Consider the following 16,229-nt stretch of genomic DNA (forward strand, 5'->3'; position numbering starts at 1 on the left):
TTTTTTTGCCCAAAGTCTGATAAAAATTTAACCTGACTTGACCACCTCACACAGACTTTATTTCAAACTACTGTCTTAGAATATATTCAACTTTCTCATCCAGTTCCTATCACATTCTCTTTTCCACAAGAGTCCTAGTAATGTCACTGATGCCTTATGGAAGTCACAGTCCTCCAGGGCTACACTTTTTCCCTAAATTGTTCAACTAATGCTGAGATGTTCTCTAGTGAAATCCATTCTTTATGAATTGGTGCTGTGTCTTTCTAAGCTCTTGCATGACCTCTAATCAAAAATCAAAACAAAATAAAACAAACAAACAAACAAAAAAACACTCTACAGAGTTATCAAAATATATCCTGCTAACTGATTTATTCACTCTTTATTTTTTCTGAATTTTCCCTTCCTCCTTCCTTTTTAACCTTCTGACAGTCCTCCCATTATTGATTTCTCAAAGATTACTGATGGTGATTCCACAGATTCATCTACTATTTCTTCCTGAACTCAGAACTGGAAGCAAACTCAAATAACATGATTATGGGTTTCTGTTTGGTCTTCTCTCCCACACTGATGTGAGATAACATCTTCATATAATTGTATTACCATCTCCAGGTTAGGACACATTCTCACTGGAGAGATAGAGGATGACAGAGGGACAGAACAAGGTCTTTTCTTTCACATTCTAGGACCACCTTCCCCAGCCAATGATTCTCCCTTCTCACCAAGTCTTTTGCTGAAGCATAATTTAAACACAAAACAGAAAAAACAATCACTTAGTTCCATTTTCACATTTTGTGTTTTAGTCCCACTACTTCTCCTGGGTTAATTCCCATCTTTTACGCTATCTATGGGGATGCCCGAGGACCCGGCACACCTCTAGCACCCATCCCTTGTCACTAGTACTGTTACCAATCAAATGCCCCCATACAGGCTAACCCAGTGGTTCTTTGAAGGTCTTGTCTTTTCTGGGTTTTTTTTTTGCAATGATTGTATATGGTTGGAGTTATTTTTAAGTCTTTCTATTTCTCTTAACCTATGTTCCTTTTTAGAGTCTCTGGCCATGAGAAGTGTACCTCTACTTTTAAATCATTTTTTTGCTAAAGCACATGTAACTTGATTCTGGTTTTCCTTCCTCCACTCCTGCTAATAATATAACTGAATAACTTTCTCTCAAAATTTCACATTACATCCCCATCCTACAATGGTTCTTCTTTTACTTTTAAAATGATGTCCAGTGTAGGAGTTCCCCTTATTCCTTCATGCTTTCTCAGAGAAACCATATGGCCAGTAAAGTAAGTCAGGAATGCCTCAGATGCCCAGTTTTGAGACAAATGAGATAGGAAACATCCAGTTGACAACTGTCTGGATTTTCCCCAATCCTACTTTCAAGTTTTTATGTCAGTAAGAAAACACCTACTAACAACAGACAATCCAAGCCTCAACATCACTTGTGTTCTTCTCTCCTATTCTCCCCACCTGGATGTCTTTCTGTGATTCACCCTTCAGATTCATAGTCACATGATATGAATAATTATAATAATTGTAATGATCACAGTTTTATTCTAGCCCACCATCCTCCCCAACGTGCTACACCTCATTGTGGCCCTTCCCAGTGCAGGGAATCTTTTCCACATCCATTATTCTATGCATGGTTCCTTCTATTGTACAGCCTACCTTGTCTGAAAATTGTTTTCAGACTTCCTGGAGAGGTAGACATGAAGCCACAGGATCTTATCAGTCAACAGACAAGAACTCTTTTCTTAAGCAACTTCTCATTACTTGTACCCCTCTGGGAGAAGAAAGTTTTGGCAGCTTAGGATCTTTCACTTGGCTCCTAGCTGCCAGAAAATAATATCTCTGGGCATTTTTCAAGTCCTTTTATTCCTGCCTCCCTGAGGGGTTAAGGTCATGAAGAATGTAACTTGAAGATGAGAATAAACTATAGCATTAAGAGAAGACAGTTTCTCCAGTGCCACCCAGAAACACCATTACCAAGCCAAGCCTTTGTATGAGCTGAGCTCTCTCTTCTTGTACATAAATCCAAAGGAAGCCAGATCATCAGTCTAGAAGTAATGACAGTACTTGCTTATTCCCACATCTATCAGGCTAAGTAAACAAGCGATACTCCTATGTTCAGATGAAACAGTGTAGGCCATTGTGTTCAGGGTCTGTGCTACTGATGAAAGAAGAAATAAATGGCATAAAGCCTTCAGCTACCCAGCTACCCAGCCACTTACCTCTGAACCCCCAAATTCATCCATATCATAGGATATTTAAAAAATTCAAGAAAGATTTAGGTCTTAAATTTGCTTTGTTTTACATGGCAAGTGCCATATTTTCTACCTGTTCTCTATGTAGTTAAGGAAGACGTACCAGGATTTGAAAAGATACAGAAAACATTTTTGATAACTCTGGGCTATCAAGTGTTGGTTTTAATAGCAGGACAGATCTTCAGGAACATGCTGTGTGACTGTGTATGAACTTGGCTGCTGGTTTCCTTTGCCAGATGAAATGATGATTAATCGGGACTCAGGTGTCAGTTGTTTTATGTTACTTGTGCTCTTTGCTAACAGCTGCCTTTTTCAAGCTGTGCTTCCTACATGTCAAATGTAAACCTGAAACCACAATTTCTAGAAGGAAAATTTCAAAGTACTCATAGAGTGTATCAGAATACTCAGTGTTGTTTCTGATTAAAGTACAATTAGAATATTATATAAGTTAGCTGAAGTCAGTAAAGAGATAGAAGGGTTTGGAGCACGCAAAGTATTCAATATAAAATAAAACAAAATTATTAGGTATACATACAATGTTTGTAAATATTTTAAGATAATATTTATGCAAATATTCAATGCATAAAATGCTCTTTGATATGCTAGTATCACTTTCCTTTTTTATTATGCAAAAAATAAAAATAGTTAAATATTACCGGTAGGTGAATTATAACAAATTTAAATTCTTTATTTAAAGCTTTAAAATTTTGAAGTAGGTGGTTCTTTCTTGATAAGGTCTTTAGTATTTCCTATTTGCTTTTTAATTAAAAATGCCATAAAAATTGCATTTTTATGCTTTCTTTTCACACAGCCCAAACAGAAACAACAATTCAAAAGGAAAAAGAAAGCAAAGAAAATGTTGGCCAATCTTTTTAGAAGTTGAGAAAAGCATATGCCCAAAATTTGGAGTGGACCAAAACGAATTTTTTTTCTTACCCTAGATAATAAATGTCTAATTTGGACTGTCCATGTGGCATAAGGTTCCCAAATTAAACTCTTTCAGAGATTGCCTTTTTTAGCAAAAGAGGGGGAAGTGAGAATCAGACAACACCCAGGCTCTCTATACAACCACAGCCAAGTTTTCTAAAAACCAGTTTGGCCAATCCCCTGTAGTTCATTGCCTGACTGGGCTATATAGCAAGACTCCAGAAACTTAAAAGAACCACACAGAAGACACCTGAACAGGGCTCATCATAACCTGGGGACTAGCCTAAAGTCTGGGAGAAAGGGAGGACTGCCCTTCTCATTTCTCTCCTAATGCCCTTTCCCAAAGCATAAACTACCTGCTTGAAACCTGCTCCCTGATAACCAAAACACAGTATCCAGGGAAGTATCTGGTGATGTGCTAAGAAAACTTCAGTGATCTAGAGGTGAAAAGGAAGCTGGGTCAACAGTCTGGTATTACTCATTTTTCATGTCCATTTACCTCCAGGTTTCTAAAACAAGTTCTTCTCCCTTCCTCCCCTCCCCCACGCCCCACCCACTCAGGTGGCAAACTTGCTGAGGCTCTTCCAGATCCCTCAGATAAGCTACGCGTCTACCAGCGCCAAACTCAGTGACAAGTCGCGCTATGATTACTTTGCCAGGACCGTGCCCCCTGACTTCTACCAGGCCAAAGCCATGGCCGAGATCTTGCGTTTCTTCAACTGGACCTATGTGTCCACAGTAGCCTCGGAGGGTGACTACGGGGAGACAGGGATCGAGGCCTTCGAGCAGGAAGCCCGCCAGCGCAACATCTGCATCGCCACAGCGGAGAAGGTGGGTCGCTCCAACATCCGCAAGTCCTACGACAGCGTGATCCGCGAGCTGCTGCAGAAGCCCAATGCACGCGTCGTCGTGCTCTTCATGCGCAGCGATGACTCGCGTGAACTCATCGCCGCCGCCAGTCGCGCCAATGCCTCATTCACCTGGGTGGCCAGCGACGGCTGGGGAGCACAGGAGAGCATCGTCAAGGGCAGCGAGCACGTGGCCTACGGCGCCATCACGCTGGAGCTGGCCTCACACCCCGTCCGCCAGTTCGACCGCTACTTCCAGAGCCTCAACCCCTACAACAACCACCGGAACCCCTGGTTTCGGGACTTCTGGGAGCAGAAGTTCCAGTGCAGCCTCCAGAACAAGCGGAACCACCGGCGCATGTGCGACAAGCACCTGGCCATCGACAACAGCAACTACGAGCAAGAATCCAAGATCATGTTTGTGGTGAACGCTGTGTACGCCATGGCTCATGCCCTACACAAAATGCAGCGCACCCTCTGTCCCAACACCACCAAGCTTTGCGACGCTATGAAGATTCTGGACGGGAAGAAGTTGTACAAGGACTATTTGCTGAAAATCAACTTCACAGGTAAGTGAGGAGCCTTTACTCATCTTCTGTGGGGTAAACAGGTTGTATCAAATAGGAATCAAATACTCTGTCCCTGACCCAGAAATCTTTGTTTCGGGGCCACAAAAAGGGTTCAGACTGTTAAATATTTCAAGATGCAATATGATGGCCATGATGTTCTTACTTATTTTTGAGTGAATATCTTCGCTGATACACTACATGAAATTGAAAGGCTCCCTAGACTAGGGTGATCTGTGGTAACTGCCTGTATGTGGGCCACACTACATTTGCTCTCTTTCTTGTTAGCTATGGGGTATGACATGTGTGATATGGGCATTTAATCTTCTTTAGCAGAACTGGCAACTCTCTAAGGAACATGAACTTCCAAGCCTTCCTTGTGGGTGATTTGAGCAAAAGAATCTCATAACTTTCACAGTGGATGAGAGAAAAAAGTCGCTGTTTTCACAGAGCTTAATTAGGGGCAAAAAAGGGAAAAATACTCAGACCATGGTGATTTCCAGGCATTTTAGTTTAATTATATACAGAAACATTTCCATGTCAACATTAAGAATTGTAGATTTTCTCAAATGATGTGATGAAATGAAACTTTTTCTGGGAGCCTGAGTATAAACAAATTAAAGGCTGATGGAAGTCATTCCAATAGAATAGTGAATAGGCAAAGGTGTATTTGAAGTGGCTTTTGTTTTCTCTTCATTTGATTCTAAATATGGTAAAGCATTTCTAAAGATAGCATTGCATTTCAGTGCATTAGTAGCATAAAAAGCACAACATTTTTAGGTTTGCATTCTCTAAGAAGGCACATGTGATACATTAAAGTGCTGGTTCGGAGGACTTTAGCTTTACCCCCAAATCATTAATGGTAAGTAATATTATAGAGCACAAAAAAACTTGATGCCAGAAAATATTACAATGATAAAATGCTTTCATTTGCCTAAATTGCTAATAATCATCTCCCATGCCATTAGGGCATCATTCAAATCTACATAGTCTGTTTCAATTGGTTTCTCCCCCAAGACATGAAAATTTGCATGTTCAAATCATCCTGTTATTGGAGTAAGTGGCAGTTCTCACATCTCCTCTATAGGATCACTTGGCAGTCATATGACCTAAAAAAGTCACTGGTAGGACTTATGCCCATTGGTTCCTACTCCAAAATTCTAATTCCTAAACCAGCCTTGAAAATAAGAACAAATTTATCTGCCTGCGTTTTGCACATCTTTTCCTCATTCTACCTAGAGGGAGCCAAAAGTAGTAGAAATCAGTTATGTCAATATTTTCTCCTATTCATCTACTAGAGATGTCTCTTACCATCGGAATGACTGTTTATAAGTGGCAAAGATTAAACTCTTTCTATGCCCTGTATTCCCACAAGTGCATTCCATATAGAAATAACAAATATATATTTTATATATAATATCAAATCACCATTTATCTCAAAATCCCAGATCAGTTTCCACTGACATATCCAAAAAATAAGAATGGACCACAGAATTAGTAAAAAATAGTATCTTTGCTCTAAATATAAATGAATTTCACAGGTATCTGTAAATACCATCTACAATGCACTTAAGTCTTACAGATAAATAAGATAAGCAGCCTCCCTACCCACTTCTCACTACCCTCGAGTTTATTATTGATCTTTATTCCCTACATATATTCATTAACCTTATTATTCTAGTCCATCCCTCACTCCTCAGTATGCAAATATACAAATCTATCTGCTCATCAGCAGCTACTATAGAGGGAGTTCTTAGATTTCAGAGAGCCCTTGCAAGGTATTTTATATAACCAAATATTTTCCTTCATTTCCCAGACTGAGTCTTAAATGGCAAAGAAAAGTGAAGGAATAAGGCCATTATTTGGATAAATGAAACAAAAGTATCTTCTTTTTGTCTGTCTTGTTCAATTACTACTGGCTTTGATTCTACAATTTGGTTCAGCTTTGTAAACTTGACCACAAAGTGCTATTTTAGCCTTTTCACTTTGTTCAACATTACCAATAATTCTCCACCTCTGAAGACAAAAGGGTGAAAACCAGGTGGAAACTACAGAGAAGACAGGGAACTTAGACCAGCCCCCACTGCCACAATGCTTAGTAATGTGGGAATTGGACCAGAAAGTACCTTACTATGAGAAGACATTGAGATGCTAAAGGAGCTAAATATGTATATTTTAAAAATAAGGTTAACCTAGTTATCTCTTGAAAAGTAGGTTTTGTTTTACATTTTTTTTTCTGAAATAGTATCTCTGTTTTTCTAATTTGAATATTGACCCAATGGACTAAGTACAATAGTAAACAGCAAACAATCTTTGCTCAAATGGGTTAAAAAAGTCCTCTTCCAGACATCTGCTTGTACTTAGCGCATTTACTCCAAGATTGTTCTGACAAAGGACAGTTGCACCGAACCTCCTGGCCATCGACAATGCCCAATCCCCAGATATCTCTATGGCTAGTCAGTTCCCTTACTTCCTTCGGGCCTTTACTTTAATGTTAGCTTTTCAGAGACCCACCAGGCAATCCTTCTGGAAGTTGTAATTCACCGCCGCTACCCCACCACAGGCATCCCTATTTCTCTCTAAGCTGCTCTACTTCTTTTATACACAGTGATTTTTTTTCCCTTTTCTCTTATACCACCTCATTTATTTTCATGTATATTCTCCACTGTTTAATCTTCATACTTGAATATAAACGCCATGAAAACAGAAACTGTTATCAGTTTTTTCACTGACAGAGCTCAAGCATAATGAGTGCTCAGTAAGTATTTGTTGGTTACGAATATCACTTGACACCCAAACTCATATTTCCTTCTCGGTCTCCACTACTACATTGTGAGCTTTTTTAAGGCAGAGAACGTATGTTTCATCTCTGATCTCAAATACACAGCATCTGGTATAGAGTGGGCATTATATAAATGTTTACTGAAGGAATAAGGAATGAGAAAAACAATCAATAGATTTATAATATTCTTTTTATAAAAATTTAATGTATATACTGTGTTCACTAACAAGTGAATTTCAACAAAGTATATGACTTCTAGAATGGCTTGCATTTACTCAAACACTGTCCTTTACTTAAACACTGTCCTATCATTGTATTTGAGATCAATTTAAAACCTAACAGCAATAGCTCTGGCTCTGTTATCCATCTCTGTTTTACAGATGAAGCCCCAAAACTCACAGTGATTTGCCCAAGGTCATCATCTGGTTAGTGGCAGGAACAAAGACTGAAATCCAGTCACCGGGTCTGAGGCTGCTTTCACCAAGGACCCTGGGATGTTGAGGTCTTTAAGGCCAAATACCCAACATCATTTCTGACATATATTAGAACTTAATGGTATGTTGACTGAAGGAAGGCAAGACAGTCAACAGTTAAGTTTGAAATATGTTTCTTTCTGGGCTCTTTCTTATGATTCCTTTAATGCTCCCGGGCCACTTCTCCAATTAGTTGGAGCTGAGATGGTTCATAAAACACCCACACTTTGTTAGCTGAGCCTTAGAATCTAAACCTTAGGATATTAAAAAATTTTTTTCAAAGCTCTTTTTTGTTGTTAGTAAAGTGATTTCCATCTGAAAGGGCCATATCATCCAGAATTCTGAAAGAAATATTTAAATGCGAATTGTTCGTTGACATTTGACTCTTCATAATTGACTTTGAATGAATTCCATGTGCTAGTCATGTAAAAGGAAAGCTTAAACTACCAAGTGAGTTAGAAAGAGATGAAGTAGAGAGGGATATTAAACATCCACAGCCATGCAATATCACTCTCTGCTGTGTATTCACAGTACAGTGCAATCTCTTTTTATTCGGAGACCAATTCCAGAAAGTGGAGGAGAATAAAATCACTGAGTGACAAAAGGCCTTCCCCAAAGATGAACTCGCCCCTACCTCTCAATTGACAGAGGTGGAAATTCAGAATGTCAGTATTATTATCTTCACTTACTGAACCACATAAAAGTGAACTCAACTGTCAGAATGATGTGGAAACCGGAGTATACCCAATTCAAAAGAAAAAAGGAAGAGCTCCCACTTACTGAACATACTGCCAGGGGTGCTCCAAGACACATCCACTGTTGAGGAGGCATTCTCTTGGAAACAACACTCATAGCATTCCTCTGTGTGATTCGCTGGGGTGGGTGGGCTAGAATGTTTAAGGAAAAAACTGAGAACTTGGCACAATAGGAAATATATCCAAGATCACATAATGAAATACATCACGTGGTAGTCATTCATTCCACAGATGTGATTAGACTTCATGCTGGGACCTGGGGACACAGCAGTGAACAGGAGCAATGCAGTCCCTGCTTCCTAGAGCCACTCAAGTATAGAAGCAGGATGATCAGGGCCTGCAGTATTAGGGTCTTGCCCTAGTCTCTGTGTTCTAAGTTTTCATTTTGAATTAGAAAATTATTATGTATCTTAAGGTAAGCCCAGAAGAAATTTCCAGCTCACTGGACATATCTCCCAGGGTTTTACTTACAAGCAAAGGGGTCAACTCTTATGCTGGACTTGTGGTCCTAATAGGACTGATAATAGGACACACAACAATGACAGTTTTTGTTGTTCTTGCTCATTTGGTTGGTTGCTTGTTTTTTTTCTTTTTTCTTTTTTTTGGGGGGAGGTGGAAGGTCTTGAGGTGAGGTACACTCATCTCTTGGTGTCAGCAAGGAGGCAGACTGCTGAGATCAGAGACCTGGAGCCTGGTGGGGATGGTGCAGCCTTGTTCTTATGTTTACAATTCTCCACACCAGAGGCAGAAAATGAGTAGTCCAGCCTCTCTGTCCCACTCACCTCTGCATCTGACTCATCCAGTAGGTCCAAGGATCACTCCTTGTTGAGACTATAATCACAGAACACAGGCCAGGAAGGGCAGATTTTCTGGAACACTGCACTCCAAGGAATATGTTTGAGCTGGCCCCAAACCAGCAAGGCTCTCCTCTTGAAAAGTACAGGCCATCCAAGGCACAGTGAGGAAGCCAAAATGGTAATGGCCACATCTTTAGATGAATGGGCTTTGAAGTCCCTGAAAGAGCAAACTGCTCTTGATCTTGCTTCCTCTCCTGGAACATTTGTAGTTCCCACAAAAGCACAGAAACTTGTTCCAGCACTACTGATCAAAAGCATTTCCAAAATGTAAAGATAAATATCCTGTATTTCTTTCTTCCCTTTTCTTTCTGGTCAGCTTCCTGGGGTCATAGGAATAAGATTTAAACCCCCAAAGGACACCACTAATGTGGTTACTTATTTGTTTATGCACCATGCATCTGTGCTTTGGTGTCTTAGAAGCTTGAGAAATGATTCTCATTTTAAGGTCACACGGTGGAGAACAGGAGTCTCTAGAAGACCTCATTTTCCACTTGGCCCTGAGCTTTCTGCTGCTGCTGCTTATTATTCTTATCATATAGCTGTTATTATTTAATAATCCTTATGATTCATTTGAAGAGCCATCCTATCTACGAAGCAGAAAAAAGTAATCACTCCTCATGAAGTATGAAAGAAGTGAATTCTACCACCTTGCTAACCAGAAAAAAGAACAATAAATATGCTATCTTCTAGATGTTTCCGGGCTTTTTGGACATTGTGGTATATTTATAGGAATATCATTTGCAAAGGTGTCTAGAGATTGAGGAAAATACTCTGAGCATTTTCTAACACTATAGCTAACATGTAGTTTAAAAATAAGTTCAGCCTATGTTCCTGACCTTTGGGACACCTGGTGTTATCCCACAATAACCTAGTCTTTCAAGGTTTCTAATCTCAGTTGAATGGGAAACACATGTTTTTCTACTTCATCTACCTTTGTGCTACTACTCATCTTCAACAGAACACTAGAGAGCCAAAATAGATAAAGTGTTTCTGATAGATTCAGAAAAAAATTTCTGCTCATTATGGCCATCATATTCTTAAATAGAGACTTTTCTGTGCAGAATTTAAAAGATTAAACTGTCATCAAATGATGTAGGAGATTATGGGGGATCCTTCTCAGAGTTGGGTTTGGTAAACCTTCCTAGGAACCTAAGGGAACACTCCTAATACTGAGCAGCGAGCACAGCTTCTAGAGATTAAGGATGTGAGGTTGCATCCTGAGGAGCAGGCACTGAGGAGGAAGGCTAAAGAACTCAACGCCAGGTCACCATTCTCACCTCCCTCTTATTTTAAATGTTCAATGAGTGTCCATACTGTTGTTAAGTCACTCTATATGATGTCTCCAGGAAAGATTACATAGTCATCCTTCACATTTTTTCTCCCAACCTCTAGCATTATACCTGAGGTAGTATAAGCCCTCATTTGTATCTAGTTCATTCCAAAACTATGATGGTGAAAAGGATTTATCCCACTGTCTCGGATAAATTAGAATTTGATAAGGTGGCTGAGTCCCCAGAAGTTAGAGTACTCAGTAACATTTCGGAGTATTTAAAAACTTAATTCCATTAAAAAAATTATAAACAATTTCACTAACACAGAGTTGATTACATATTACATTTCCAAAATAGTATCTCCAATACAAAATTATGTTCATACACATACTAACCTGAACCAAAGATGATTAGATATTCTATGGCCATTAATATGCTTTTATTTTTTAATTTTTTAAAATTTTATTCCAGCTCTACTAAGATAAAATCGACATATAACTTTTTTTGGATAATTTTTTTCCATTTTATTTTATTTCTTTTCCATGTTCCAGCATTCATTGTTTATGCACCACACCCAGTCCTCCATGCAATATGTGCCCTCCATAATACCCACCACCAGGTTCACCCAACCTTCCACTCCCCTCCCCTCCAAAACCCTCAGTTTGTTTCTCAGAGTCCACAGTCTTTCATGGTTCATCTCCCCCTCCAATTTCCCTCAACTCCTTTCTCCTCTCCATCTCCCAATGTCCTCCATGTTATTCCTTATGCTCCACAAGTAAGTGAAACCATATGATACTTGGCACTCTCTGTTTGATTTATTTCACTCAACATTGTCTCTTCCAGTCCCATCCATGTTGATACAAAAGATGGGTATTCATCCTGATGGAGGCATAATACTCCATTGTATTTGTGGACCGTATCTTCTTCATCCATTTGTCCATTAAAGAGCATCTTGGTTTTTTCCACAGTTTGGCAACTGTGCCCATTGCCACTATGAATATTGGGATACAGATGGCCCTTCTTTTCAGTACCTCAGTATCATTGAGGTATATACCCAGTAGTGCAATTGTAGGGTCACAGGGAAGCTCTATTTTTAATTTTTTAAGGACTCTCCACACTGTTTTCCGAAGTGGCTGCACCAACTTGCATTCTCACCAACAGTGTAAGAGCGCTCCCCTTTCTCCACTTCCTCTCCTACACTTGCTGTCTTGTTAATTTTGCCCATTCTAACTGGTTTTGATTTGAATCTCCCTGATGACTAGTGATGATGAACATTTTTTCATGTGTCTGTTAGCCATTTATGTATCTGCTTTGGGGAAATGTCTGTTCATGTCTTTTGCCCATTTTTTTTTAATTTTTTAAATTTATTTTCAGCATAACAGTATTCATTGTTTTTGCACCACACCCAGTGCTCCATGCAATCCGTGCCCTCACCAATACTCACCACCTGGTTCCCCCAACCTCCCACCCCCCTGCCCCTTCAAAACCCTCAGATTGTTTTTCAGAGTCCATAGTCTCTCATGGTTCACCTCCCCTTCCAATTTCCCTCAACTCCCTTCTCTTCTCTAACTCCCCTTGCCCTCCATGCTATTTGTTATGCTCCACAAATAAGTGAAACCATATGATAATTGACTCTCTCTGCTTGATTTATTTCACTCAGCATAATCTCTTCCAGTCCCATCAATGTTGATACAAAAGTTGGGTATTCATCCTTTCTGATGGAAGCATAATACTCCATAGTGTATATGGACCACATCTTCCTTATCCATTCATCCGTTGAAGGGCATCTTGGTTCTTTCCACGGTTTGGCGACCGTGGCCATTGCTGCTATAAACATTGGGGTACAGATGGCCCTTCTTTTCACTACATCTGTATCTTTGGGGTAAATACCCAGTAGTGCAATTGCAGGGTCATAGGGAAGCTCTATTTTTAATTTCTTAAGGAATCTCCACACTGTTCTCCAAAGTGGCTGCACCAACTTGCATTCCCACCAACAGTGTTAGAGAGTTCCCCTTTCTCTACATCCTCTCCAGCACTTGTTGTTTACTGTCTTGTTGATTTTGGCCATTCTAACTGGTGTAAGGTGATAGGTATCTCAATGTGGTTTTGATTTGAATCTCCCTTATGGCTAATGGTGATGAACATTTTTTCATGTGTCTATTAGCCATCTGTATGTCTTCTTTGGAGAAGTGTCTGTTCATCTCTTCTGCCCATTTTTTGACATGATTATCTGTTTTGTGTGTTTTGAGTTTAAGGAGTTCTTTAAAGATCTTGGATATCAGCCCTTTGTCTGTACTGTCATTTGTGAATGCCTTCTCCCATTCCATGGGCTGTCTGTTTTGTTGACTGCTTCCTTTGCTGTGCAGAAGCTTGTGCTCTTGATTAAGTCCCAAAAGTTCATTTTCGCTTTTATTTCCTTTGCCTTTGGAGACATCTCTTGAAAGAAGTTGCTGTGGCTGATGTCAAAGAGATTACGGTCTATGTACTTCTCTAGGATTTTGACAGATTCCTGCCTCACATTGAGCTCTTTTATCCATTTCGAGTTTATCTTTGTATGGTGTAAGAGAATGGTTTAGTTTCATTCTTCTACATGTAACTATCCAATTTTCCCAAGAGAATGGTTTTTTTTTTTCCCCCACTGTATATTTTTTCCTCTTTTGTCCAAGATTATTTGACCATAGAGTTGAGGATCCATATCCAGGCTCTCTACTCTGTTCCACTGGTCTATGTTTCTATTTTTGTGCCAGTACCATGCTGTCTTGATGATCTCAGCTTTGTAGTAAAGTTTGAAATCAGGCAACGTGATGCCCCCCAGTTTTGTTTTTCTTTTTCAACATTTCCTTAGCAATTTGGGGTCTCTTCTGGGTCCATACAAATTTTAGGATTGTTTATTCCAGCTCTTTGAAAAATGCCAGGGGAATTTTGATCGAGATGGCACTGAAAGTATTGATTGCTCTAGGCAGTATAGATATTTTAACAATGTTTATTCTTCTGATCCATGAGCATGGAATGATCTTCCATCTTTTTGTGTCTTCTTCAATTTCTTTCATAAGTGTTCTGTAGTTCCTCAAGTACAGATCCTTTACCTCTTTAGTTACGTTTATTCCCAGTGATCTTATGGTTCTTGGTGCTGTGGTAAATGGAACTGATTCTCTAATTTCCCTGTCTATATTTTCATTGTTATTGTGTAAGAAAGCAACTGATTTCTGTACATTGATTTTGTATCCTGCAACATTACTGAATTGCTGTATGAGTTCAAGTAGTTTAAGGGTGGAGTCTTTTGGGTTTTCCATATAAAGCATCATGTCATCTGTGAAGAGAGTTTGACTTCTTCATTGCCAATTTGAATACATTTGTTTCTTTCTTTTTTCTGATTGCTGTTGCTAGGATTTCTAGTACCATGTTGAACAAGAGTGGCGAGAGTGGACATCCTTGTCATGTTCCTAATCTCAAAGGGAAAGCTGTCAGCTTTTCCCCATTGGGGATGATATTCGCTGTGGGTTTTTCATAGATAGATTTTATGAAGTCGAGGAATCTCAACTCTATCCTCTATACTTTGAATTGTTTTAATCAGGAACGGATGCTGTATCTTGTCAAATGCTTTTTCTGCATCAATTGAGAGAACCATGTGGTTCTTCTCTCTTCTCTTATTGATTTGTTCTATCACATTGATTGATTTGCGAATGTTGAACCACCCTTGTATCTCAGGGATAGATCCCACCTGGTCATGGTGGATAATCTTTTTAATGTACTATTGAATCCTATTAGCTAGGATCTTGTTCAGAATCTTAGCATTCATATTCATCAGGGATATTGGTTTGAAATTCTCCTTTTTGGTGGAGTCTTTGCCTGGTTTTGGGATCAGGGTAATGAAGACACTTTGGTCCAAAACCTATGGGCTGCAACAAAGGCGGTCCTAAGGAGGAAATACATAACCATCCAAGCCTCCCTCAAAAAACCTGAAAAATCCAGAATATACCAGCTCTCTTTACACCTTAAAGAACTTGAGAATCAACAACAAATTAAGCCAACCCCACACACAAGAAGGAAAATAATAAAATTAGAGCAGAGATCAACGAGATAGAAACTAGAGATATAGTGGAACACATCAACGAAACTAGAAGCTGGTTTTTTGAAAAATCAGTAAGATCGATAAGCCACTGGCCAAACTAATCCAAAAGAAAAGAGAAAGGACCTAAATTAATAAAATTATGAAGGAAAAGGAAGAGATCAAAACTAACAAGAAGGAAATAGAAACAATCATCAGAAATTATTATCGACAATTATATGCCAATTAAGTTAAGCAACCTAGATGAACGGATGCATTCCTGGAAACCTATAAACTTCCAAAACTGAATCAGGAAGAAATTGACAACCTGAATAGACCAGTATCTAGTAACGAGATTGAAGCAGTGATCAAAAACCTCCCAAAAAACAAGAGTCCAGGACCTGACAGATTCCCTGGAGAATTCTACCAAACATTCAAAGAAGTTATACCTATTCTCCTGAAGCTGTTTCAAAAAATAGAAACAGAAGGAAAATTTCCAGACTCTTTCTATGAAGACATAACTTTTTTAAGTGTAAGGGGTACAATGTGTTGACTAATATCTCCATCCCATCACATAATTACTATTACTTTTTTGTAGTAAGTACATTTAAAAACTACTCTCTTAGCAACTTTCAAGCATATAATATATTAACTATAGTCCCCATGCTGTACATTAGGTCCCCAGAACTTATTCATCTTGCAACTACAATTTCTATTATTTGACCAACATCTCCTCCAATTCCCTAGCCCCTTGTAAACAACCATTCTAATTGTTTCTATGAGCTCAGCTTTTTTAGAGTTTGCATATAAGTGATATCATACAATATTTGTCTTTCTCTCTCTTACTTCATTTAGCATAATGTTTGTAAGATCATTTACGTGTCACAAATGGCAGGATTTCTTTCTTTCTCATGGCTGAGTAGCATATACATCTTATTTATCCCTTCATCAGTTGATAATTTTGTTGTTTACATATCCTGGGTATTGTAAATAATGCTGTAATGAACGTTGGAGTGTAGAAATTTCAATATCCCGTTTTCATTTCCCTTGGAAACATACCTAGAAGTGGGATGACTGGGTAATTCAGTAGTGTTTTTTTTTTTATATATATATTTTGTGAGAAACCTCCATATTGTTTGTCATAGTAGCTACACCAGTTTACATTCCTACCAAGAGCATACAAGAATTACCTTTTCTCCATATCCTTGCTGACACTTGTTACCTCTTGTCTGTTCAATGACAGTCATTCCAACAGGTATGTGGTTACTTCTTATGGTTTTGATTTGCATCTCCCTCATGATTACAGACGCTGAACATCTTTTCATGTACCAGCTATTTTAATATCTTCTTTGTAAAAATATTTATTCATTACATTGCCCATTTTTAATTGGATTGTCTGTCTGTCGCCATTGAGTTGTGTGAGCTCTTAATAATA

General features: G+C 38.9%; 1 protein-coding gene across 1 annotated transcript in view; it reads left to right on the top strand.

The window, feature by feature from the left end:
- Positions 1 to 16,229, top strand: part of GRM3 (glutamate metabotropic receptor 3) — a 224,336-nt gene that overhangs the window by 145,263 nt on the left and 62,844 nt on the right. The window contains exon 4 of the mRNA XM_004739635.3: positions 3,756 to 4,611. Coding sequence (XP_004739692.1) covers positions 3,756 to 4,611 — 856 coding nt within the window. The remainder of the gene's footprint in view (positions 1 to 3,755; positions 4,612 to 16,229) is intronic.

Source organism: Mustela putorius, unplaced genomic scaffold (assembly GCF_011764305.1).
Source record: "Mustela putorius furo isolate JIRA1106 unplaced genomic scaffold, ASM1176430v1.1 tig00003845_pilon_pilon_pilon, whole genome shotgun sequence".
Classification (NCBI taxonomy): domain Eukaryota; kingdom Metazoa; phylum Chordata; class Mammalia; order Carnivora; family Mustelidae; genus Mustela; species Mustela putorius.